We start from the raw sequence: 25501 nt of genomic DNA, 5'->3' as shown, positions 1-25501 counted from the left end.
GTAGTTCCTTCCGTTATTAACTCTAGAGCCAGAGCCACATGGCTGAAGCTGCCAAGTTCTGCTGCTTACAGGATCTAGAACATGATCCCCTTGTACTATTACATTAACACTGGCTTTATGTTTCCTAAATCCTTCACTGCCTAAGCTTGGCTATCCTGGTTCTTGCTCTGTAGATTGACCTTGAATGCAGAGATCAGCATGCGATTAAAGGTGTGTACCACCATGCCTGGATCTGATTAAGCTGGGTAGAATCTTGCCCCAAGGTCCCACTCCCTTAATCTGTTATCTCCTAGAACACAAGATTTTGCTCCATTTCACTTCCTGGTACCCCTTTAATACTCGAACCATATATTTTATATTTTGCCTTTCTAAGCTTGCTATGCTTGTTCAAACTTCTCTTTGTGAGACTTAACCAGAGAACAAAGTCTCTGCTGGGCATTTTTGAAACTTCCTTTGTCAATGCAATTAATGCAATTAATCCAAGTCTCCTCACCTTAGCCCCAGGCAGACTTTTCAGACAAGGGCAAAAAGTAGCCCCATTCTTAACCAACATACCAAAAAACAGTCTTTATACGACATACTGAAATTCTTCTCCTTTGAAATCTCTTGGGCCAGGTTAACACAGTTCAAATTACTCCCAGAAACAAAGTCTTCCATATTCCTACTAGGATGACCCATTAAGTCCCATTTAAAGCATTCCACTGAGTTCCAAATCCAAAATCCAAAAATCCACATTCTTTCAAATACAAGCATAGTCAGGCCTATCACAGCAATACCCCACTCCCAGTACCAACTTCTGTCTTCGTTAGGGTTTTACTGCTGTGAACAGATACCATGACCAAGGCAAGTCTTATAAAAAACATTAGATTGGGGCTGGCTTACAGGTTCAGAGGTTCAGTTCATTATCATCAAGGTGGGAGCATGGCAGTATCCAGGCAGGCATGGCACAGGAAGAGCTGAGAGTTCTGTCTTCATCCAAAGACTGCTAGTGGAAGACTGACTTCCAGGCAACTAGGATGAGGATCTTATACCCACACCCACAGTGACACACCCATTCCAACCAGGTCACACCTATTGCAACAAGGCCACACCTTCAGATGGTGCCACTCCCTGGTCCAAGGATATACAAACCATCACACCTTCCATTTCTCCCTAGGTCCTCTGGCCTTTCCTCACCGCTTCATAGGATTTCTGTTGAGCATCTGCCCCGTGCCCAGCAGTGTGTCGCTTTGGGGATGTAGTGCATAGACAGATGAGCCATTGCTCACTTAAAAGTTTATTCCTAGTTTCCACTTCCCCCATTTTCTTCAGCCTTCAATACCTGGAGACCACTGTCCTCCTTTGGGCTGTGAGTCTGAATACTTTAGGCTCCTCATGGAGAGGGAATCACTTTCATATCTGGCTTGTTTTAGTTATTAAAATATCTTCAATATTTATCTATCTTGTCCTCTACACCAGAATTTTTTCTCCTAGAGTCTTTGTTGTTATGGTCTTCCCATTTTTAAATTATTAGTATAGTTTAAAACAAACTTTATAAGGTATTAGTTTGAAGTGAGGTAATTTGAAGAATGTATCATGAATAAACTAAAAATATTTTTTCAGGGGCAAAAAAAGAAAAATCCAGCCACACATGAATTTTCTTCCTCTTCAAGGCTGAATAATATTCCCTCACTTGTGCATACCACAGGTGGTTCTCTATTCATCAGAGGGTGTTTTGAGCCAGTCCACCTTCCATTATTGTGAATAATGCTGCTGTGAACTTTAATGTATAGACCTTTGTTTATCTTCCCCTTCCAGCTATTCTATATACCCCAAAGTGGAGTTGCTGTGTAATGGTTGTATTATATTTAATTTGGGAGCCTGCCATACTGTGCCACAGCAGTTGGCTGTGCCATTATTGTGCCTACCAGCAGAAAACAGGAGTTCAGTTTTTATCTTGCTGTTGCTTTGTTTTTGAGATGAGGTCTTATTTAATCTGAGCTAACCTCAAACTCAGTGCATAGCTGAGACTGGCCTTGGGGTTCTCGGATTGTAGGTATGTGCCACGGTGACTTGTGGTTGAGTACCTCTATGCTCTGGGCTCCCCCAAATGCCCCTCACATACCTTGCTGGAACCTGGCTCAAGGTGGCATTGAAACCGAGCATTTGAATATCTACAAGAAAATGTCTCCAAGGTCCCTTAGGGAAACTCACATAAGTGACATGCTGTGTGCTGCTACTTCCAGCCGTTGCTTTGTGTTTCCTCTCATATATTCATATATGGTAAATATACACACATATGTATATGTACATATATGCTTTATTAATTATATTACTGTATTAATTATATAATTATATAAATTGTATAATTATATAGTTAATTATATAACTTATATAATATATACATATTAATGTAATACAATATATGTGTGGGTATGTATGTATATGTGTATGTGTGTATATGTATATACATATATGTATATTATATATTAATGTTTTCAGTGATTTAGTTTCTGGTTTATTAATTTCTTTTTTTTTTTTTTTTTTTTGGTTTTTCGAGACAGGGTTTCTCTGTATAGCCTTGGCTGTCCTGGAACTCACTTTGTAGACCAGGCTGGCCTCGAACTCAGAAATCCGCCTGCCTCTGCCTCCCGAGTGCTGGGATTAAAGGCGTGCGCCACCACGCCCGGCTGGTTTATTAATTTCTTAATTTTTATTTATTTTATTACATTTCCTTTCCACTTGCTGCCTTTTCTGACGTTGTGGAATAGGATGGATGAATCCCTGTTGATTTTAAAGTGTTACATTCTAATAGAAGCATTTCATGAAATTATCTCTAAGCACAGCTGTTGCCTTTCATGTCTTGTTCATCTAGAAGCAGGGTGGAAAGACAGGAAGTGAGGAAGCTGTGGGAAGGGAAAGGAACCCTCTGAGATATCCAGTCCTGAAACTCTCAGCACTCCTCTGACAGCCTGACCTGAGAGTCTCGGTGCTCCTCTGAGATAGCTGGGGGCTGGATCCCAGGTGCAGGTCATGGTGCCCACCTTTTTCATGAATCAGTTTTCCTACTATGTCGTTCTTTATCCTCGATTCTTTGTCCAGTTTGTCTGGACATATGATTTGTCTAATTCATATAATAACTGCAGCTTTCTTATGAGGAGTGCTTTGGGGCAGGACTTCTCAGTTTTTACTTTTATTTTATTTTGTTAATTTTTGAGAATTAATGAATTAAACATGTTCCTAGTGTTCTGCCTGCATTTATATCTGTGTATCACGTGCATATAATCCTACCAGAAGATGGTGTTAGAACCCCAGGACGTGGAGTTATAGATGATTGTGAGCTGTCATGGGTGCTGAGAATCGCACCAGGGTCCTCTGGCTTTTACTGTAAACACACATGTTCAGGTATCTGCAGTTTTTACTTTTTGCTCATTTATCTCAGCGAGTTAGGCTAGCTTCCAACGCACATGATGGCCTTGCTCTGTTTTTTGTTTGTTTGTTTGTTTTGTTTTGTTTTTTTGAGACAGGGTTTCTCTGTGTAGCCCTGGCTGTCCTGGAACTCACTCTGTAGACCAGGCTGGCCTTGAACTCGAAATCCGGCTGTCTCTGCCTCCCAAGTGCTGGGATTAAAGGTGTGCGCCACCACGCCCGGCCTGACCTTGCTCTGTTTTAAGCCCATTTGAAAGAGAGTGTGCACACATATCAAGTTCAAGCATATATTCCTCACATTTTTGGTTAGAAATTCAGGAGCTTTCCTGCATCAGTGCTGCATGAGTAGAATTCAGAAGTCTCCTGCTTTACTCTTTCTGGTAAAGGTCATGATTGAGAATCCACGGTTGCTTATTCTAGCCAGAAGCACTGCACCAAAGCTTTTGCAGAGTCAACTGAAGTGAGCCTTTTAATGGAAAGTCTGACTGGGAATTTCATTTTCACATACAAAAACCCCTGGCATTGAAATGGCATGGATGGCCTGATGTTTTCTGGAGTGGAGGAAAGCTTTAAGATGAGTCTGTGTCTTCCTGCTTGCTGAGCTGCCTTTGAATTTTAGTAATTGCATCTCCTGATATGTGTGTGTGTATGGGGCAGGAGAGGGGGAGAGAAAGAGAGAGGTGGGAGGAAAGGAGAGGAGGAGGAGGGAGGAGGAAGGAGGAGGAAGAGGAGCAAGAAAAGAAGGGAGGAGGGAGAGAAGAGAAAAAGGCAGAATAGGAAGATGCAGAGGAGGAAGAAGAGGAGGAGGAGGAGGAAGAGGAGGAAGAGGAGGAAGATGAGGAGGAGGAAGAGGAGGAGGAGGAAGGGGACAAGATCCCTACATGCTGGTTTGGCTTGCTGACTTATGGGCCCTGTCTCTGTCCCCCGGGTGCTAGGTTTTCTGGGAGAGAAGAGAGAAACAGTTTTACTTTTGCCTGTGTCAGGTGACTGGCATTCAACTGCTGGTGCAATTCTAGGGAGTAATATTTTCAAGTTTGAAAACTAGATAATTCAATTCTAAAGATGGATTGTCAGAGTTTCTGAAGTAGGGCTCAGTTTTGAAAAACATGTTCTCAGTGTTAATTAGAACAAAGTATTATAATTGACCATTTCCTCTGAATTTATTGTTTAACTTTAAACTTCCTTAAAAAAACTTATTTGTATCTATTATTGTTGTGTACGCCTGTGATATATGTGTATATGGGAGTGGTGTGTGTGTGTGAGTGAGTGTATGTGTGAGTGAGTGTATGTGTGAGTGAGTGTATGTGTGTGTGTGTGAGTGAGTGTGTGTGTGTGAGTATATGTGTGTATGTGAGTGTGTGTGTGTGTGAGTATATGTGTTTGTGTGAGTGAGTGTATGTGTGTGTAAGTGTGTGTGTGAGTGAGTGTGTGTGTGTGAGTATATGTGTGTATGTGAGTGTGTATGTGAGTGTGTGTGTGTGTGTGTGTGTGTGAGATCAAATGCAGGGTATTAGAGTTGCATGGCAAGTGTAACCTGCAAGCTTGCCTGCTGAGCCATCTTGCCAGCTGAAAGAACCTAGTGGGGAAACCCCAACTCAATTCTCGATTCGGTGTGCACCCAAAGAATCCCGAAAAGACTGTCTTGATGTAAATACACGAGGTAATTTAATGGCGGAGCTCCGGGTTGAAACGTATCTCACGCAGGAGACAGTGGATTCGACCATGTGGCTTAAAAGCTGGGGGGTTTTATAGAAAAGGGTCTGGGTCTGGGGGAGGTGTGGTTTCACATGATTGGTTCATTTAAACAGCAGACTGTATATGCAGATCGAGGTAACAGCAGAGCATCTGGTTAACATTTAACTTAGGTCAGAAGGGCGGGAGATAGGGAGGCACCGGGCCAGTCCAGACATTCTTGTATGTCTTCCCTATCTTTATGGCTAGTTGGTTCCTGGGATGACTTTACAGCCTTTGTTCTTTGCTCTAAGCCCCAAAAGCCCTCTAACTAGCAAGCCGCATGAGTCATGGACCTTGAATAAACTTTCTGGCTAGGGCTTTGAAGTCTTGAATTTAGTTTTCTTTCTTTCATCAGCCACCTCTCTTGATATTCTTACTTCTAATTTCTGAATTTCCCCCACTTCCCACTATGTAGTAAAACCATTAGATTAATTCATTCTAATGCCTTTCAGAAGAGAAGACGGAAGAATAACCTATAAGTCATGCCAGGTTATGGGCATACCTCTTAATGTTGACTACAAACAGGACTGTGACAAAAAAGAGACAATCAGGCTTTGAGAGCCAGTTTAGCAGGGAAAACAAGTGCCTCCTCCATCGGAGCAGAGCTACAGCCTCTGGCTTCCCAGCGGAAGAGCAGTCTCATTATCCCAGAGCTAATGAACAATCATTAGTGTAATCAGCACATGCTGTTCAATGGTATGCCTCAATTTTTTTATTTTTATTTTTAAGGTACAGGAAAAACAATGGTGATGGATATGTTTTATGCATATGTGGAAACGAAGAGAAAGAAGCGGGTCCATTTTCATGGCTTCATGCTGGACGTGCACAGAAGTAAGTCCAGGTTCTCAACATCGGTCCTCAGTGTGACGCCTGCAAAACCAGTTTCCTCTCCAGTCAATGAACATACAAGTTGTTAAAAAACAAACAAACAAAAAAACCCGAGGCTTTTGCTGGAAGTGAGATTTTCTTTGCTATCTTTTGCTCTGTGGTATATGGAAAAAGGGAGGGAATCTAGGGAGTGTTCTTAGGGCCAATTCAGTGCTCCATAGCTAGAGAGGAGAGGTTAGGCTTGGTGAACTGGTGAATGAAGCCTTTGCTGCTTCAGGCGGTTTCCTTGTGAGCACTGCTGTGCCTACCCTGGAGGCACTCAGTTTGCATTTGCATGTGTTTACAGGTCTTTCTGCCTTTCTTGGGTTTTTAAATTTAATTTTATTTTGTTTGAGATAAGGTTCTCAGTGTAGTCTTGGCTGTTCTGAAACATGATCTGTAGATCAGGCTGGCCTTGGTCTCAGAGATCTGTCTGCCTTTCAGAGTTCTGGAGTCAAAGGTGGGAGCCACCATGCCAGGCTTCTTACTTACTTTTTGAGAGGGCTGGATATATTTTCTGACCCTTCTGCATCACCTTCCATTGGCAGATCCAAGTGTGTTCCATCTTGCCCATCTCCTGGTGTTTGTAGATGATTTCATTGACTGTACCGTGTGCCTGTTGGCTATAGCCCCTAGATAGAATAAGAACATCCCCCTTTTCCCTCCCCTACCAGGACTTTTAGCATTTGGTCTGAATATCATGACTAAGCAGGAATGGCTTGAGTTTTGGGTGGAGATGAGAGAACACTCTGATCAGATGTACTGGACCAGATGTGCACTTCCCAGGCCGATTCCCTGTCTCTGCCCTGCTCTGCTCTTTAACCTCAGGATGCATCTGTCTGCCTATCGCTGCCGCACATAAACTGATCCCAAATGAGGCAAATGACTTTAACTTTTCCCTTACAGTTTTAAGACTATAATATTTGAATAACTTGTTTTGAAGTAGACATAATGGAATTCCTTCCAGTAATCGAATTGGAATGATTAAACTCCATTGCATGTGGAATTTAAACTTAATTTTTATGTCCAAGTTAACTTTCATTTAGAGACTAAAATACGTTCTGGTTTCTTAAACTTTTCTATTAATATAACATTTTGTCTGTTTTATTTCAAACATCTAAGGGATACACCACCTTAAACAGAGTTTGCCAAAAAGGAAGGCGGGATTCATGGCTAAGTCATATGACCCGATAGCTCCCATAGCCGAGGAAATCAGTCAAGAAACTTCTCTCCTATGTTTTGATGAATTTCAGGTAAGGTGGAGATTTTTCTCTTTTTTTTAGATTTACAATTGTGTGTGTCCATGTGCTAGTGTGTGTGCATGCACGCGGGCAGATGGGGATGTGCACGGCAGTATGAGTGTTCAGCAAGGCCAGAGACATTGGGTTCTCTGCGACTGAGGCTATGGGTGGCTACAAGCCTGACTTGGGTTCAGAGAACAGAACTCAGGTCCTTGGCAAGCGGACTTAGCACTCTGAACTGCTGAGCCATCTCTCCAGCCCAGAGTGGCATATTTAATAATGTATAAATATTTACATTTTGCTCCTGGTATTTTCATTATTTTATGAATGGATTTCACATATTCCTTGTTTCTAGTTCATTTTTACTGTCTTGTTTAGAGTTTCACAAGCCGTGGCCTACTCAAGATAAATCGGTCCCTGCTTTTGTGTGGCTACTGAGAAAAGAAACACTTTATTCTGCTTTAAGATCTATTTTCTTATTCATTCATTCATTCATTTGTGTGTGTGTGTGTGTGTACACCGCATGCCCCACCCCCCATGTACGTACACACTTGCAGGTGGTCCTGGGGGCCAGAAGAGGGTGTCAGATCCCTGGAGTTGGAGTTACAGGTGGCTGTGGTACTGGGAACTGCACTTGAGTCCTCTGCAAGAGCAGCAAGAGCATTGGCTTCTTAGCCATCTCTCCAGCCCTGGGTTTATGTTTTATGTGGTACCTGAGAGAAGGAGGAGGGGGGGTAGGGGGAAGAGGAGGAGGAGGAGAAGGAGGGGGAGGGGGAGGAGAAGGAGGAAGAAGAGGAAGAGGAAGAGGAGGAAGAAAAGGAAAAGGAGGAGGCATAGAATCAAAAATAGCACAGAGAGCCTATGTGGCATGGAAAGCCTGAACACTAACTTAAGAGGCATGTGCTGACTTATAAGTTATAGTAAATGGCATGTTTCCCTTCTTCTATACCAGACATTATATAATTATAAAGTAGTGCTTGAGTTTTAAAAGCAAGTGATTGACACATCTCATTTTAGACTTGGGGGTACCATTTGTGATAGAGTGTGGTGGCTTGAATGAGAACTGTTCCCTTAGACTTGAATGTTTGAATATGGTGGTGGAACTTTTGGAGAAGGATTAGGAGGTGTGGTCTTGTTGAAGGAAGTGTGTCCCTGGTGGGGCAGGGTGAGCTTTGAGGTTTCAAAAGCCCGTGCCATTGCCAGTTAGCTCTCTGTGTCTCCTAGCAGATCAAGATGTGAGTTCTAAGCTACTGCTCCAGTACCATGCCTGCCTGCTGCCATGCCCAGTGGTCATGGACCCTAACCCTCTGCAACCATGAACCCCAAACCACTTGGGGAGGAGGGATCTTTCCTTTTCTCTTGAGTCATATTAAGACAGTTTGCCAATTCACCCTTATAGTCTAAAGTAACAAAGGTCTTTCGAGGCAAGGCTTTTTCAGAAGAGCAAGTACTCCTTGCCCCTCTAAAGAGCGAAATTAGGCACATTAATGCATGCAGAAGGAGAGATCTCATTTGGCTATTCTGAAGATGGCACTGTGTTTAATAGTGACACTGCTTCTAAGAATGCCAGGCCATGATGATTAGTGTATACTTAGGGCTTCTATAGCTGTGCTAAAACACCGTGGCCAAGGTGACTTATAGAAGAAAGGCCTTATTTGGATTGCTATCTTATAGCAATGGCCTGTGATGGTGTATTGGAGGTGATAGGTGGCAGCCAGCTAGCGCAGCTGCTGTGACCTCACATTTGAACCCCAAACAGAAAGCAGAGAGCTAACTCAAAATGGCACAAGTCTTTTGAAACTTCAAATCCCCCTGTCCCCTAGTGACATACTCGCCCCAACTAGACCATAACTCCCCACCCCCAGTGACATACTCCCTCTAGCAAGATAAAAACTCCCCAATCTCAGTGACATACTCCCCACAGCTAGGCAATATATTCTAATCCTCCACCACGGTCACCACCTGGGGACCAAGTCAGTATTCAAATGCCTGAGACTCATGGGAGCATCTCATTCTAATTATCATAGTCCGAAAGGGCCATAGCATCTCATTGTCATCGTTATCCTCTTAACTAGCCGAGTTCTAAATATGTTAATCTGTGGAGTTAATTTTTTATTTCATTTTAAACATGTTTATTTTATTTTGTGTGTCTGAGCTTTTTAGCTGCATGTATGTAAATACATCACATATGTCCTGAGCCCTTGGAGAGCAGAAGAGGGCATTGGATCCTCTAAGATTTGAGTTATAGATTTTTTTTTTTTTTTTTTTTTTTTTTTTTGGTTTTTTGAGACAGGGTTTCTCTGTATAGCCCTGGCTGTCCTGGAACTCACTTTGTAGACCAGGCTGGCCTCGAACTCAGAAATCTGCCTGCCTCTGCCTCCCGAGTGCTGGGATTAAAGGCATATGCCACCACATCCAGCGGTTTTGAGCCCCCTTCTGGGTGCTGGGCACTAAACTTTTGTCCCTTTATGCAAGAACAACAGTTGTTCCTAACTGCTGAGCCATTTCTCCAGACCCTTTTATTTTCATTTTTTTTAATCAAGGATATGTTGATATGCAACCTTTGAAAAATGAATCATGCTTTCAATGTTTTTGTGTCTGTGTTTAGCGCAGTGATATAATTGCTACTTTTCTCTGCTAAGAGATGAGGCTCCAAAGGTATTAGAGTTTCCCAGATGCCACGTAAGAATCTTCACCTCTGCTCTGCTGAGCTGGCTGTGCAGGCAAAGATCCCTGCACTCAAGCCTAGTGATTCAAGTTTACATTACTAATAATCCATAACATTAAAAAAAGAGTTGCTGTGCTGCTGAGATAGGTCAGTGGGTAGCAGTGCTTGCCATAAAGCCTTATGACTTGAGTTTGCTCCCAGTACCCATGTGGTTGTCCTCTGACATCTGCATATATACCTGCACACGCACACAAACATAATAAAAAAATACATAAAGAAAGAAACATAAATTTAAAAAGAGCTGTTACCTTTAACTTTAAGAATATGATGTTAGCTGGGCGTGGTGGCGCACGCCTTTAATCCCAGCACTCAGGAGGCAGAGGCAGGCGGATTTCTAAGTTTGAGGCCAGCCTGGTCTACAAAGTGAGTTCCAGGGCAGCCAGGGCTATACAGAGAAACCCTGTCTCGGAAAAAAAAATGAAGTTAAAAACATTCAGAGAGGTAATTGTCGTGTTCCTATGGATGAGAGCTTTGGAAAGGCAACACTAAGGAAACCCAGGGGCCACTGCACTGTGGATGTGCGAAGCACACAGTCCTGAAAAGGCTCCATAGCTAGCAGGCCTGATACACCCATTAGGCCCAGTGAGCACAGTGTCTGAGGCCTGTGACACCTTTGGGAACTTGAAGATGTTTTAACTTTGTTCCTTTTAAAATTCAAAGACTGAAATAAATATGTTGTAGTGAACAAAGTCTGTGTATATTTATATCATTATATTTATTTCATTTCATAAAAATGAAATGTGTTTGCCTACATGAGTTTATATGTACCATGTGTGTATAGAAGGCCACCAAGGCCAGAGGACACCAGATCCTTGGAAACTAGAGTTATAGGCAGTTGTGAGAGCCCGTTAGGAGTGATGAGAGATGACTTAAGCCCTCTGTAAAACTATTAAGCATTCCTAACCACCAAGTCATCTCCTCAGCTCCCTGAATCTTATAGTATGTGTATATGTATGTGTGTATGTGTGTGTGTGTATGTATATATATATGTGTGTGTGTGTGTATGTGTATGTATGTATGTATGAATTTTTATTTTAGTTGTATGAGTAGTTTGCCTGCTGGTATGTCTGTGCACATGTGTGTACATTGTTCACAGAAGCCAGAAGAGAGCAGAGAGCATCATATCATCTGGGACAGGAATTACAGTCTGTTGTGAACTGCCATGTGGGTATGGGAATCAAACTGGGTTCTTTGGAAGAGCAACCAGTGCTCATAACCACTGAGCCATCTCTCCAGCCCTGTATCTGTTTTTTGTTTTTGTTTTTGTTTTTGTTTTTTTGAGACAGGGTTTCTCTGTATAGCCCTGGCTGTCCTGGAACTAACTCACTTTGTTGACCAGGCTGGCCTCAAACTAAGAAATCCACCTGCCTCTGCCTTCCGAGTGCTGGGATTAAAGGTGTGTGCCGCCACGCCCGGCCAGCTGAAGACTTCTTGAAATTGAAAACACATTCACAATTCCTTTGCATTTCTGTGGTGACATTCTTTTTTTTAAAAAAAAGATTTATAGCTGTCTTCAGAAACCCCAGCCGGTGCTCAACCATTGAGCTATCCCTTCAGCCTCCCCTGCTTTTTTTTTTTTTTTTAAAGATTTATTTTTATTTTAAGTGAATGAGTTTGCCTGCATGCATTTAAGTCTACTGCATGTGTGCCTGGTGCTTGCGGAGGGTACCAGATTTCCTGGAGCTGCAGTTATGGATGGTTGTAAGCTGCCACATGGATGGTAGGATCTAAACCTGGTTCTCTACAAGAGCAGCAAATGCTCTTCATGAGCCGTCTCTCCAGCCCCTCGTCCACAGCTTTAAATGTGCTCACATTCGTTTCTTTGCCTAGTTGAACCTAGTTTTTATCTCTTACATCTGCCTCTGGTTTTTTTTGCTGATTTCTCACTATAAACCTGGCATCAAACAATAACCGTGCCGCAGTTGAATGCTAGGCTGGGTTAACTTTTTCCCTACAACAAATTAAACGCCCACTGGCTTTGAAGTCAGCCTCACTTCAATATGAACATTTCAGGACATGAGCAGATCATATTGCATTCTTGCCAGACTCTAATAGAAATGGCCTCTAGCTCATTTCCCACATGGGGTCCTTTTTGCCTAAACCCCATGAACAGTCCTTACTGGCCATGTTTTGTCGTCCTGGTCTTCCAGAATCCCACCAGAATGGCCCAGTAAGCTTTCCTTACAGCATTCCCTAATAAGCATTACTACCCTTGTGTCTAGCACCTCTCACGCAAAATCAGTATTGTTGATCCCCAAAACTTAAACTTCAGCCCACATTTTCTCCTGTCAATGTCTTGAGTTTTCTGATAATTTTTAATTGTTAATAGATGCAAATGGTATCTTATTAATTTATATTATTTGTGCATCAATATAAATTTTCTCAATTGTTTGCTTACTAGTTAAATTAGTCTTTTATGAAATGTGTGAGGTATTGCTTATTTATTTATTGGGATGTTACATTCAATCTGTCATATATAGTCTTTATCTTTTTGTTGTTGTTTTTAGGGGTGCTAGAGATGGTCAGTAAGGCCTCTTGCATGCTAGACAACTCCTCCACAGGCTGCGTCTCAGCTCCTTTTGTATATCCTATACTGTTGGGTACTGTTTACTGGGTGTTTTCTATGTGCCTATGTGTTTTTGTTGTTTGTTTTTGTTTTGTTGTGACAAGGCCTCTCTGTGTAGCTCTGACTTTTCTGGAACTTGTTTTGTAGACCAGGCTGGCTTCAAACTCACACAGATCTATTTGCCTCTGCCTCCTGAATACAGGGATTCAAAGTATGCTCTATCCTGTCTGGCCTCTATGATCATCATCACCTTCTCCTTCTCCTTCTCCTTCTCCTTCTCCTTCTCCTTCTCCTTCTCCTTCTCCTTCTCCTTCTCCTTCTCCTTCTCCTTCTCCTTCTCCTTCTCCTTCTCCTCCTCCTCCTCCTCCTCCTCCTCCTCCTCCTCCTCCTCCTTCCCCTTCCCCTTCCCCTTCCCCTTCCCCTTCCCCTTCCCCTTCCCCTTCCCCTTCCCCTTCCCCTTCCCCTTCCCCTTCTCCTTCTCCTTCTCCTTCTCCTTCTCCTTCTCCTTCTCCTTCTCCTTCTTCTTCCTCTTCTCCTTCTTTTTCTCCTCCTCCTCCTTCTCCTTTTTCTAAACAAAAGCTTTATTTTAGTTTTAATTGTATACATGTATGCACATAAATTGGTTGTCTGTAAGAAGGAATCATGGATCCCCTGGAGCTGGAGTTATAGGCAGCTATGAGCTTCCTTGCCTGGGTTCTGGGAACTGAGCTAGGGTCCTCTGGATTAACAGGAATTACTCTTAACTGCCAATCCTAATGCCTACGTGATATCTACCCTTCCATTTACAATCAAGAGTCTATATAGCAATGTGTTACTACTATGGAGTGTATATGCCATATATATAGATAATAACCCTGGCAATTGTTTCTTGAGAATTTAACATATGTCTTACTAAAGCTTTACAACTAAGTATTGTTGCTGCTTTCATTATATCGATGAGGAAATGGCCAGAGAGATGATGTGACTAATTGATGGGCATAGAGGTAATGCAGCTTAAATCCAGCATCCTTGCCCTGACTTGGAACAGCTAAGTTATGTATTTTCCTTAGTATACAGAGTCTTGTACCGTGTGTTTAAATATCTAGTACGGCGTGGCTTGGTCGACGTTTTAATTTAGTCAGCCTTAACCCTTGTATGATACCTGCTGGATTTATTAACAGAGAATTTTTTGGTGCTTTATTCTTAGTGCCAGTGTATCTGCAGCTGCCACTTCCCTCTTAAAACTGAACCCTGTCATTCATTAGTGTTGCTGGTTTCGATCTATGTGATTGGCCTTTGGGGTGGAGGGAGTGAATGTAATGCCTGTTTTATAAGGAGATAAATGGAAATTATTGCTGCTTAGAAGCAAGGACCTGTCTACCTGTGCTTCTGAATTTAAGGAGGTTTTAAGGTGCTATCTCAGCAGAATTTAGCTCAGATTTTGCAGAGCAAATTCTCTCTTCGTCATCCTTACCAAGTGTGACAGCCAGACACGCTGCTTAGCTTGGCTGAGGGATGTGTCTGCATAGGCTTTATTTTTTCTTTTCCTTAAGTGTGTTTTAGATGCTAATAAATAATAAAAGAATACCCCGTTCTTAAGATTTTCTTTCAAATATTTATTGTATTTTCTTTGAATATGTTACCTGTTAAACCACTTACTCAGTCTTTGAATACGCTAACCTGCTTATGATTCTGAGGACATCAGGTTCCTGAGGGAAGACCTGTCTTCCTCATGCAGTATTCTTTAAAGAGCATTTTGATGAGCAGACCTCTGTGTAAATTCTCCGTAAAGTATCAATATCCTTCAACAGATACTGTTAGCCATTCTTTACAGAGCAGGAGTGCATTAAAAACTGCTAATAAAAAGTAGGTGCTTGTTTTTGTGCTAATACTAATTACTGATAATGCATGCTTCTGTTTGTCAGTCACTCCGTGGCGTGGTACCAATCAGTGGGTGACTGAGACGCAAGCACTTACACATGAAAATGAGTTACTGTTTTTTTTTTTTTTTTGAGTGCGTCAGGATGGAAGGCAATCCTGGGTCATGAAGATCTCTTCTCTGTAATGCAATGTCTCCACTCTCTGCTCCAGAGCAGACTACCCTTATTGGTAATCTGTAGCCTTGTCTTTTGTTCCGGATGGTAATGAAATGCTGGGCGCTGAACACCCCAGCTCTCCAAGAATGTGGGGCCAATTGTCTTCTGTTCACTTACACTGTAAAATTACTGTTCCCCAGCAAGGCAGGACAAGTGCAGGGCCGGGATCAAAGAGTCTACACTGGCATCCAGCTGCACTGGGTGACTCCTGCTTTATTAATTAGTCATAGCGCCTCCAAGTTAATTTTCTCAGCTAGCACAAAAACACCCTATAATGTAAAAACAGCTAAGTGGAACTCGACCACAAACCCTGACTGTCTGTCTGTTTCATCCATTTCTGGTTTAAGCTTTTGTAACGTGTAACCAGCCGAATATTCTGCTCTGAACCTCGGGGCACAAAAGCTGTTTTTTCCTTTTTTGTTCCAAAAAGCATTGTGGACGTCGTCAAAGGATGGCCTTTGTTTTCCAATATTGAGTCACATTTCATTGATTTTCACTGTAAACTAAATGTATGGAGAAAGCTAGACCTGGCTTCAAAACCGAATTTAAAAGTTCAGTTCCTGCTGAATTTTGCAAGCTCGTTCTGTCCCCTCATCAGAAATGCCACTGGTGTTTAAGCATTTGAAAAGGACCTTCTCTATGAATGTTTTTGTGAGAGCAAAATTTGTCCGTGATCCTGAGCTCCCACTGAGCTCCTCAGTCTCTTTCTTCTTCAGAGAGCACTTGAAGTTCCAGGAGTCTTTTAGAGAAGGCATTTCCAGCAGTTTCTCTTAGGTAATATGTTTTTAAGTCATTGCTTGAGACAAAAAGAACCCCTGCTGTCTCACTGTCCCTCCAGCTTTCCTTTGGTTCTGGTAGGTGGAAAAATCTTCACCATCAGGAAGGTCCTGGCCAGGAAGAGAGAAGTAGGCTAGGCTTGTACAGCTCAGGTTTGAGGGGCTGTGTTACATGGGGTCAGTTGGTAACCTGATTAAACAGGAAGATTTCCATGCATTTGATTTCCATGCGTTTCTGTATCCTGTACCAGGGAGTAATTTAAAAAGGTGAGGCATTAGTAAGTAGTACACGCGAGGCCAGTGTAACGAGCGGGTTCTTGAGATGTGCTGGTAAAGAAAGTCCAAGTACTGCTGCCCCGAGTAGCTAAGGACCATTCAGCAGCCGCTGCGGCCAGCCTGTCTTCATCCAGCGTTAGGCTATGTGTAGAGTTTGCCCCCTGATTGCTGATTTCTTTGTGAACTGTAACAGCCTCTTTTAAAAGTGGCTGATAAGTGGACTTTTTGATTATGGATTTGAAGAAGAAATAATTTTAGAGGAGACGAGTAGCTGTGTTTCTGTTGTCTCACGTAGTTTCGCCTGCCCTCTTTTATGCCTTGTTTAATCTGCACGGTGCGTTCCTTGTTTTGCCAGAGGCTGTTTTAAAGCACTGTATTAAGCATCCTGGTTCGGGATGGATTTATTTCTATTTTTTTCTTTTTTCTTTAGCAGGAATATTTGTGTTTGGAAGGTTAGCAGAGGCTGGCATGCTGGAAGTGACTGCAGTGCCTTTGGATTATTCATGGACAGTAATAGAAGGCACTTAAAAAGAACAATGAAATTGCTTATTTCTGTGATGGGCCATCTGTTGAATTGTTTTGTGCAACAATTGCACAATAGTATCTATGTCATATCATTCTATTTTCAACAGCAGCTGATTATGTCTCACTGGCTACTTGTCCTTATTTCTGAAGTCCCATGGCCATTAAAAGTCACCTTTCCAGGGACCTTTGCCAGAAAGGTATTAGGAATTGCAAATATCCTGTATATTTTAACGTTGTTATTCTTACTCCCTTGCCTGTGTGTGTGTGTGTTGGAAAGGGGTGGTAGGATTAGGAGAGAGTTGCTCATGCTCTAATTAATTGGATTTCCTAAATGCTCCGGACACTTTCCTAGGTTTCCTACGTGTGCTTGATGAAGAAGTTAGCATAGAACCACTTGCGAATCTGGGTGGAATGATTGACTTGCAGGCCAGGATGTGTGACTTTAAAAGACTGTTCGATGGCCTTTCATGCTTTTAATTATCTACTTTTTCTCTCAGGACGATAATTAGAATTTTTTCTCTCGGAATTCACTTCTGTCTTAATGAAAAAAAAAAAAAAGAGGAGCCATTAGCAAATTTGTTAGAGCAGAAGTGAAATAGAAATAAAACAAATGTGTTGTCGTCCACAGGTCACTGACATCGCCGACGCCATGATTCTGAAACAGCTTTTTGAAAATCTGTTCAAAAACGGGGTCGTCGTTGTGGCAACATCCAACCGACCACCGGAAGGTAACGGAACATAGCGAGTGCTCCCCATCCAATTAGATGGAGACTTAGGAAGCTTTCAAAAGCTCACGTTTCTGTAGTAGTTTTCTTGGGCTTGTAGATCTGATGACCTCGCCTACCCTTGCCAGGTTTTACACCAGGCTCAATCTGAAAAATTAGTTGGGATTCACATTTTAAAATATTTCTGTTTTTTGGTTTTTTTTTTTTTTTTTTAAGCAAGCTGAGCCCAGTTGATTCCCATGTTGGATATGGTTGGTTCCCCTAGCACTAGACATGTGATGCGTACATATAAAAACATAAGTCTTTTCATCTGCTTTTTATGCCATAAAAGAAAGCCCAATGAAAATGAAAAACTCTTAATTAAATTTTAGAAAAAGACGAAGCCCACTCTCATGAGTAGTTTTTTTTTTTTTCTACTTCACTTAATTTATCATTTCTAAAAAGGCACTTGTGGCTTATTAGGAAAGCATTTAAGAATTAAAATACAAGTACTGGTTAGACAAATGTAATACATTTCAAATCTTGTATTTTCTTTTTATAGCTCATCATGTGGTCAGTTAAAGGTGAGGATTCCAAAATAATGTTTCACAGGGGACGGTCAGATCTGCTCAGAAATACCTTTCCAGAGGGCCCTAGGCCTGTCTGCCGATTGCACAGCCCCGCCCTCTTACCCCGTGGCACTACTGTTTACCCTTCTCTCTCTCTTCACATGGCACATATGCCCCACCATAGTTGATTTCTTTATTGTCTTTTCGGCTCATTGTCTGTCCGGAGGCTTTGTGAGAGCACCTTTTATCTCCATGCGTGGGTGTGAGTGTGTTCCAGTTCTCTCAGAATGCCTAACACGTGGATGGATCTCAGTAAGCAGCCTCAGATTGAATGTAGAATGTCTGCATTTCTGCAAGATTCTCTGGCTGCAGTGCAGAATGGATTGCAGGGCCGAGTGTTTGAGACTGGGAGTAAGGACTGAGGAGGCTGTCACAGCACTCAGAGGGGACGGAGCTGTGGTAAGAAATGCTCAGGTGCTGTTTCTATTATAGGCCAAGCCAACAGGGCTTACTGATGGACTGGGTCATAGGGAAGAGAAACACGGAGACCAAGCAAGCAGTCTACCACTGGGCTATCTTCTCATCCTTCAAGAGTATGGGAAAGGGCTGGAGGGATGGCTCAGAGGTTGACAGTACTTACTGACTGCTCTTCTAGAAGTTCTGAGTTCAATCCCCAGCAACCACATGGTGGCTCAGAACCATCTGTAATGGGATCCGATGCCCTCTTCTGGTGTGCATGAAGACAGCTATGGTGTACTCATAAAAATAAATAAATCTTTTAAAAAAGAAGAGTGTGAGAAACTCTGCTAATTAAGGTTGAAGTCTACCATTGACAGGTAGCCTTCTGGGACTTGGCAAATAATGGAGGACTTCTTGTTAACAGGTTTCTCCTTCTCTGACCCTGTCTGGGGGTTTCTAAGCCTCCACACTCACCTCTACCTAAGGAATGTCACATAGCCTCAATTAGTTTATAGGATTAATTTCTTTTCTCCTGACAAACCTGTTCAGCCAGCACCTGGGATTCCTGAAAAGCTTCCCCATGCTAATGAGCTATGACCATTGCCCATCTTGGATGTCCCTGCCCTCAGTTCCCCAAAGCCTTGAATCACCCTAAGATAAGTTGATCTGCCTACTGACAATCAGTCCCGTGTGGTCGTTCACCGTACCTACTCACAGGGCTTTTGAACCCCTCTCCTCCACACTCAGTGTCTCTGTTCCCTCTGCCCATGTGCACCAAAGGGTTGACAGTCCACGGGGGGTAGGGAGACTCACACGGGAGCTTCTTTAAAAAAGAAAATTACTGTTTGGGCATCTCAGGGAGGTAGAGGCAGGGGGATTTCTGTAAGTTCAAGGCCAGCCTACTCTACATACAGACTTCCAGACTAGCCAAGGCAACCTAGTGAGACCCTGTCTTAAAAAAAAAAAAAAAGAAAGGGGGGCATTGATTACTGTGGTAGTTTGGGTGATAATGCCAGCCGTAGGCTTGCATATTTGGATGTTTGTTTCAGAGTTAAAGGAGTATGGGTGTGGCCTTGTTGAAGGAGGTGTGCCACTGTGGGTGGGCTTTGAGGTTTCCAAAGCCCACCCTAGACCCAGAGTCTCCTTTTTCTCCCCATTGCCTATAGGTCAGGATTTAAAACTCTCAGCTACTGCTCCAGCACTACACAGGTCTGCATGTTACCACCCTCCCTGCCATGGTAAGGGACTAAGCCTCTGAAACTCTAAGCAAGCCCCCAGATGAATGCTTTCCCTTATAAGAGTTGCCTTGGTCACGGTGTCTCTTCACAGCAGTAGACCAGTCACTAAAACAAGAGTAATAGAGGAAGACAAATGATACAAATGTATGTATTTTAGTGCACGTCCCCCCTCCCCCACATGCATATGCAGGTAACACCATACACATACAAATACTAGATTGTTCAGCTAAGTGAGACTGATGTCTGCCTCTACTATAACTGATCTAACAGTGCTGTCAGGATCATCTTTGCACAGCGATAATGCTATGTTCATAAGTAGCAAGGTGCTAGAACAATCTAGGAAGTTCTAGCAAGATTGCTGAAGGAAGGCAGTGCTTGGCATTGTGGCAAAGCAAGGCAGGCAGTCACAGGGAGAGGCTGAGGGAGGCATGAACAGGGTCCCTGGGCTGTCAGGTAGTGTGCTGAACATGAGCTGGAACTGCTCTTCTGAGAAGACCCAAAGGGAATTCAAGGTGCAGAGTTGCAGCAGTTGAACTCTAGTCAACTGACAGCCCTTTTCTCCACAGCTCTAGAATCTCTCCACTGGCAGACGAAAGTCATCTTAATAGGCTATCTATCCATCCATCCATCCATCCATCATCCATCATCCATCCATCCATCATCCATCCATCCATCCATCATCCATCCATCCATCCATCCATCCATCCATCCATCATCCATCCATCCATCCATCCATCCATCCATCATCCATCCATCCATCCATCATCCATCCATCCATCCATCCATCATCCATCCATCATCCATCCATCCATCCATCCATCCATCATCCATCCATCCATCCATCTATCCATCATCCATCCATCCATCCATCCGTCTGCCCACCCATCCATCCGTCCGTCTGTCCATCTGTCTGTCTGTCTGTAGATAAGGTGTCACTATGTAGTTTTGGCTAGCCTGAAACAACTTACTACCTAGCTCAAGCTTGCCTTTCTTTCTTTCTTTCTTTCTTTCTTTCTTTCTTTCTTTCTTTCTTTCTTTCTTTCTTTCTTTTTTCTTTCTTTCTTTTCTTTCTTCCTTTCTTTCTTTCTTCCTTTCTTTCTTTCTTCCTTCCTTTCTTTCTTTCTTTCTTTCTTTCTTTCTTTCTTTCTTTCTTTCTTTCTTTCATTCTTTCTCTCTTTCTCTCTTTCTCTCTTTCTCTCTTTCTCTCTTTCTTTTTTCCATGACAGGGCCTCTGGCTCTCCTGGAACTCACTCTATAGATCAGGCTAGCCTCTGCGTCCCAGTGCTGGGGTTAAAGGTGTGCACCACCACCTCCTAGCTTTGGGCTGGCTTTCAACTTGTGGTCTTCTTGTCTCTGCTTCTGAGTGCTAGGATCAAATAGCTTAATGCTTTGACACTAAGGCATGGTGGCATTACACCTGTAATCCTATTACCCAGGAGGCTGAGTGTAAGTTAAGGGGCAGCCTGGGCTATGGTGTAAGACCTAGGTCAGCCTGACTGACAGGAGAAGACACCATCTCAACAAAACAAGAACAAAACACTCCCAACCCCTCTCCCCCCAAATTAAAAAACCTTAACGCAAAGAATACGATACAATATGAATGTGGATATACTTATTCATGTGTGTGAGTCTATTCCTGTGTGTGTATAATTTTATTGTTGAAGAAAAAGACAGAATATTGATATCAGGAAAAGACATAATAAAAGAATGAAGGATGGATGAGTGGTTACGTCGCCTGGGAAGGGAGATTTTGAGTGCACAGGAGCAATGGGAGAGTATTTCTTGGTGTACTGGAGTTGTTCTGTATCTTGATTGTGGTGGTGGTTATATGTGCTAAAAGTCACACAACTGTATGCCACAAGAGTTAATTTTATTCTATATAAATTAAGAAAGACTGTACTGGCTGCTTTCTCCTTGATGGCTGTGAATGATCGTGGTCTAGCTGCCCCAGTTAAAGGTTGTTCTCTTTTCCAACCATGAGAATACACACAGGTCTTCCTGCAGATTATAGCTTTGATCCAAGGCCCCAGATAGTGCCGTTATTGAAAAGATAGAAGTAACCATTGGGCCGAGTAGCACGTGCCTGTAATCTAATGCTGGGATGGCAGGGGTAAGAGGATTGGAGTCTGAGAATAACCTAGCTTACATAACAAGTTCCAGGCCAGCCAGGGTTAAATGGGAGACCTTTTTCTCTTCTGTCCTCCAGATAGCAGATTCTCAGATGGCTTACCAGCTGGGGAAAGAAAGTCCTTGGCACGGAGCTGGGCCATGCTAAGTGGCCAGAAAGAGAGTAGTGTACCAGAGAGCTCAGAAGGCAGCAGTGACCAAAAAGTGGGCTGTACAGGATGGAGCTGCAGGCAGGAGCTGGCTTCCGTAAAGCATCAGTAAGGATGCTGAATTCTGCTGTAAGAAATAATGTAAGCCACTGAAGCTCGCCTCAAACAGGAGGGACCAGATTCCAGGTGGGAGGACTGCACTGGCCATGATTTAAAGATGGGCTTCTGGGTAGAGTGTAGTGACATGAGGGACCCAGGGGGACCTGCCAGGAAACTACTGTGGACTACTAGACAAGAACTGACTATGTCTTAGTACCAGACAACAGTTCTCCAGAGGGGACTGTTTGCTTTGAAAGACATTTAGCAATGTCTGGCTGTTCTACCCAAGTGTAGGGGTGTCCTGGCAGGCAGCAGGGTTAGGGCTGGGACTGCTGCCAGAGACATTGTTAGTGCAAAGAGCTATTCTTCATGCAAAGGACCACGTGGACAAACATGTCAGAAGCGTGCAGAATAAGAAACCTGGTGTAGGGTGATGATGGCAGTGGATCTGCAGGGAACAACTAAACAAGAAACCTGTGATTTAAAATTTCACGCACAGAATTCTCATGTCTTATCTCTGAAATTGAAGTTTTTCTGTTTTCATGATACTCACAAGTTTTTCTAGTTTCATGATATTCCAGTAGAGAAAAAAAAAAAAAAAAAAAGAATTAATTGGATGGTGACCCAACAAGTGAGCAGGTCAGGAGATCAAATTAGTTAAAAATTCAAAATTAACTTAATGATTAAACTTGAGAACTCTATTTAAAAACAGGAATACAGTGTTAAAGGGAAGTAGACTGGGTAAGTTGGGTGACTGCTCTTCAATGTCAGTATAATTTGGGCCACCAAAAAGAAAGCGGACCCCAGAATTGAGCCTAGAGCTATACAGAAGATGTTAGAATGTCTGCATTTTTCCTTTTATCCCAGCACTCGGGAGGCAGAGGCAGGCGGATTTCTGAGTTCGAGGCCAGCCTGGTCTACAAAGTGAGTTCCAGGACAGCCAAGGCTACACAGAGAAACCCTGTCTCGAAAAACCAAAAAAAAAAAAAAATTAAAAATATTTATTATTATTATTTTCTGTGCATGAGTGCTTTGCCTGCATGTATGTCTGTGCACCACATGCGTGTCTTCTGCCACTGGAGGCTGGAAGAGGGCAGTGGATCCCCGGAAACTGGAGTTTTACAGATGGTTGTGAGCCATGTGGTTATAAAGAATCAAAGTCATGTCCTCTGCAAGAGCAGCCAGAGCTCTTAACTGCTGAGCCATCTCTCCAGTCCCCCCAATTATTTTAACATTTAAAAATTTAAAATCTTACATATATGTTTGTATGAGCACACACACGCACAAGAGTGCATGCCATGCGCATGCACATGGGAGGTCTGTGCACAGCTAGTAGGAACTGGCTCTCCCCTTCTACCACATAGGTCCCAGGAATTGAACTCAGGCCATCAGGCTCGGAGGAAGTGACTTTACTCACTGAGCCATCTGGTTGGCTCAAATTTCTGTTTTCTATGTACTGTTTATTACAATGATAAAAGCATTCGGTAGCATTAGAATACCTTGAGTAGGATGATTTGAAAATTTCATTTTCTCAGATCACCAGGCAACAATGTTAAATGATTTTTATTCAGACCAGTATATTCATTGTAAACAAAGGACTAGATAGCAGTACAGTTGGCTACCAGTAGGTGCACACTCACATTTACGTGCACACTCACATTTGTGCATTTATTTTATTACTTAGAGGAAAAGAATTAGCTGGATGTGATGGTGAATGCTTTAATCCCAGGATCTGGGAGGTAGAGGCAGGCAGATCTCTGTGAGTTTGCGGCCAGCCTGGTTCACATAGCAAGTTCCAAGCTCTTCAGAACTAAATAGGGAGACTGCAAAACAAAAGAACAACAAGAACAATAATTCAGTGGTCATTACTACACAAAGACTGAAAACACATTTGGAGCAATCTAACACCTTTCATAAAATGTAATTAGAATTATCTTTTAAATATGATATCAGATCTATGTGTTTTATTTCAAAAAACTGTGTATTTATTTCAGAATTACATTTAGCAGTGAAATTATATAAAATTTCTGATGCAGTGATGAGCTTGTCAGGGTGTACAGCTATAGATTTTTAAAAAGTTACTGCTTTGAGAATTTTGTACAGTGTGTTTTGATCGTATTTATCCCAACTCTTCCTAGGGCTACTTTCTTCCACCCCTCAACTTTGTGTCCTATTTTAAATATCAGACTGGCTCCAGTTTGTGCTGCCCATGTATTTCTGGGTGTAGAACCTTTCACTGGAGTGCGGTTGGCTCTCCAGGGGCCACCTTTAGAGAAAACAGTCAGCCTTAGAACCCATGCCTTACACCCAGCCCAGCTTCTCAGGTGGAGTAGCTTGTGAATCCCCTTGGACTGCTTGTGAGAATCCTGGATGGCTTGATCTTGCCACAGTTCTTGTGCGGGTATCCACAGCCGCTGTGAATCCTTGAGAGCAGGAGTCCTGTCAGGCCTAGAAGACAGGGTTTTGCTCCAGTCCTCCCTGACCTCTGGCTCTTAAATTCTTCCCACCCCTTTTCTGTGATGGCCCCTTAGTTTTGAGTAGGAGATGTGATTCTTGGCCTACTGGTGGCTGAGCACCCCAGGAAACCTTTTCTCTGCAGTTTGAGCAACAACAATCACTGTTTAACACGAAACATCATCTGAATTACAGAGACACACAGCGCTCACGCATGGCACTGTTTGTTCAGTCAGAAACCACCGTAGCATTAGAGCAACAACAGACTACAACATTAAATATGGTGACTAATGGCAAAAAGCAACAGTTTTTTAAGACAGCTGAGTGGCCAGAGGCAGATGCAGGTGGGTCTTTGAGTTTGAGGTCAGCCTAATCTACAGAGTGAGTGCCAGGATAGGCAGACTACACAGAGAAACCTAGAAAATCTAGGGGAAAAAAAAACCCCAAAGTGTGTGAGTAGGGACATTTGAATGTGACCGACTTCAGAGGCCAGAGGCATTGGATGTCCCTGGAGCTGGAATAACAGGTATTTGTGAGCTGCTGACACGAGGTCTGGTCCTTTGTAAGAGCAGTACGCGCTATTAAACATTGAGTCATCTCTACAGCCTCTAGCAGAGCTAGTTTAGTTTATAGTAAGAATTGTGACCAAACAGCAGAACAGAATATTTTTCAGTTTGCCTAGGAAAAAAAAAGTGTCTATAAGGTTATGGGCCAAAGAAATATGGCTGCTGAAGAGATTCAAGCCAAGTCCTTTGCCTCAGAGAAGCTACACTTCTCCCTCAGTTCCTCCCTCTCCTCTGTCTTGCACTGGGGTCCTCTCTCATCAGAGTCCATACTCCAGTAGACTCTCCATCCTTCTGCCTTCAGCTTCCATGTGCTGGGATTCCGACACACACTGCTATAACTAGAGTAACCGTACCTGTGACAACTCACAGTCAAAAGGGGAAACTTAATCTGCGATACTATTTACAGATTTAGCAAAATATTGTTTGTACTTTAGTTTTATTAGTGAAGGAAGCCAAATACTATGCTGTAGACATTGGGAAAAAGTATTCCAGTTTACTATATTGACCTGACATTTGTACAGAAATTTACAGCCAGTGTAGATAAGATGCACTGTATTAAATATGTAATGTTTTACCTATGTGGGTGGATCACAGAAACTGATAAAATATTTTCTAAATAATGAAAGAGAAAAGCTAAACTGCTGTTACTGCTTAATTGGTCTAAAGATGTCCTTTAAAAAAAAACTATGATAAAATAATAATATCTTAGAATGATAAATCATATTGACCCCATAGAGCCATGTAAGTAGTTTATTCTGGGACATATTTTATTCCTGTTTTATAGGAAAATTCATTTGAATTACCTTTTTTAAATGCCTTTTGTACTCTAAACCAGTTTGTATATGTATAAATAGGTATTATTCATCCTCTTGGTTTTGAAACTTGAATTTTAAGGAAAGGATCTGCCACCCATGCATCTGCACTGTATGGATATGCTTGT

The 25501-nt window shown here is 42.5% G+C and overlaps 1 protein-coding gene across 3 annotated transcripts in view; it reads left to right on the top strand.

The window, feature by feature from the left end:
• Afg1l (AFG1 like ATPase) overlaps positions 1–25501 on the top strand; it is a 161205-nt gene that overhangs the window by 47242 nt on the left and 88462 nt on the right. For all 3 annotated transcript variants that reach the window (XM_021174127.3, XM_085842799.1, XM_085842800.1), the window contains 3 exons: positions 5872–5973; positions 7132–7262; positions 16825–16924. In XM_021174127.3, coding sequence (XP_021029786.1) covers positions 5872–5973; positions 7132–7262; positions 16825–16924 — 333 coding nt within the window. The remainder of the gene's footprint in view (positions 1–5871; positions 5974–7131; positions 7263–16824; positions 16925–25501) is intronic.

Source organism: Mus caroli, unplaced genomic scaffold (genome assembly GCF_978045245.1).
Source record: "Mus caroli unplaced genomic scaffold, Mus_caroli_1 scaffold_9, whole genome shotgun sequence".
NCBI lineage: Eukaryota > Metazoa > Chordata > Mammalia > Rodentia > Muridae > Mus > Mus caroli.
The sequence above is the reverse complement of the archived record's forward strand: the minus strand, read 5'-3'. Positions and strand labels throughout refer to the sequence as shown.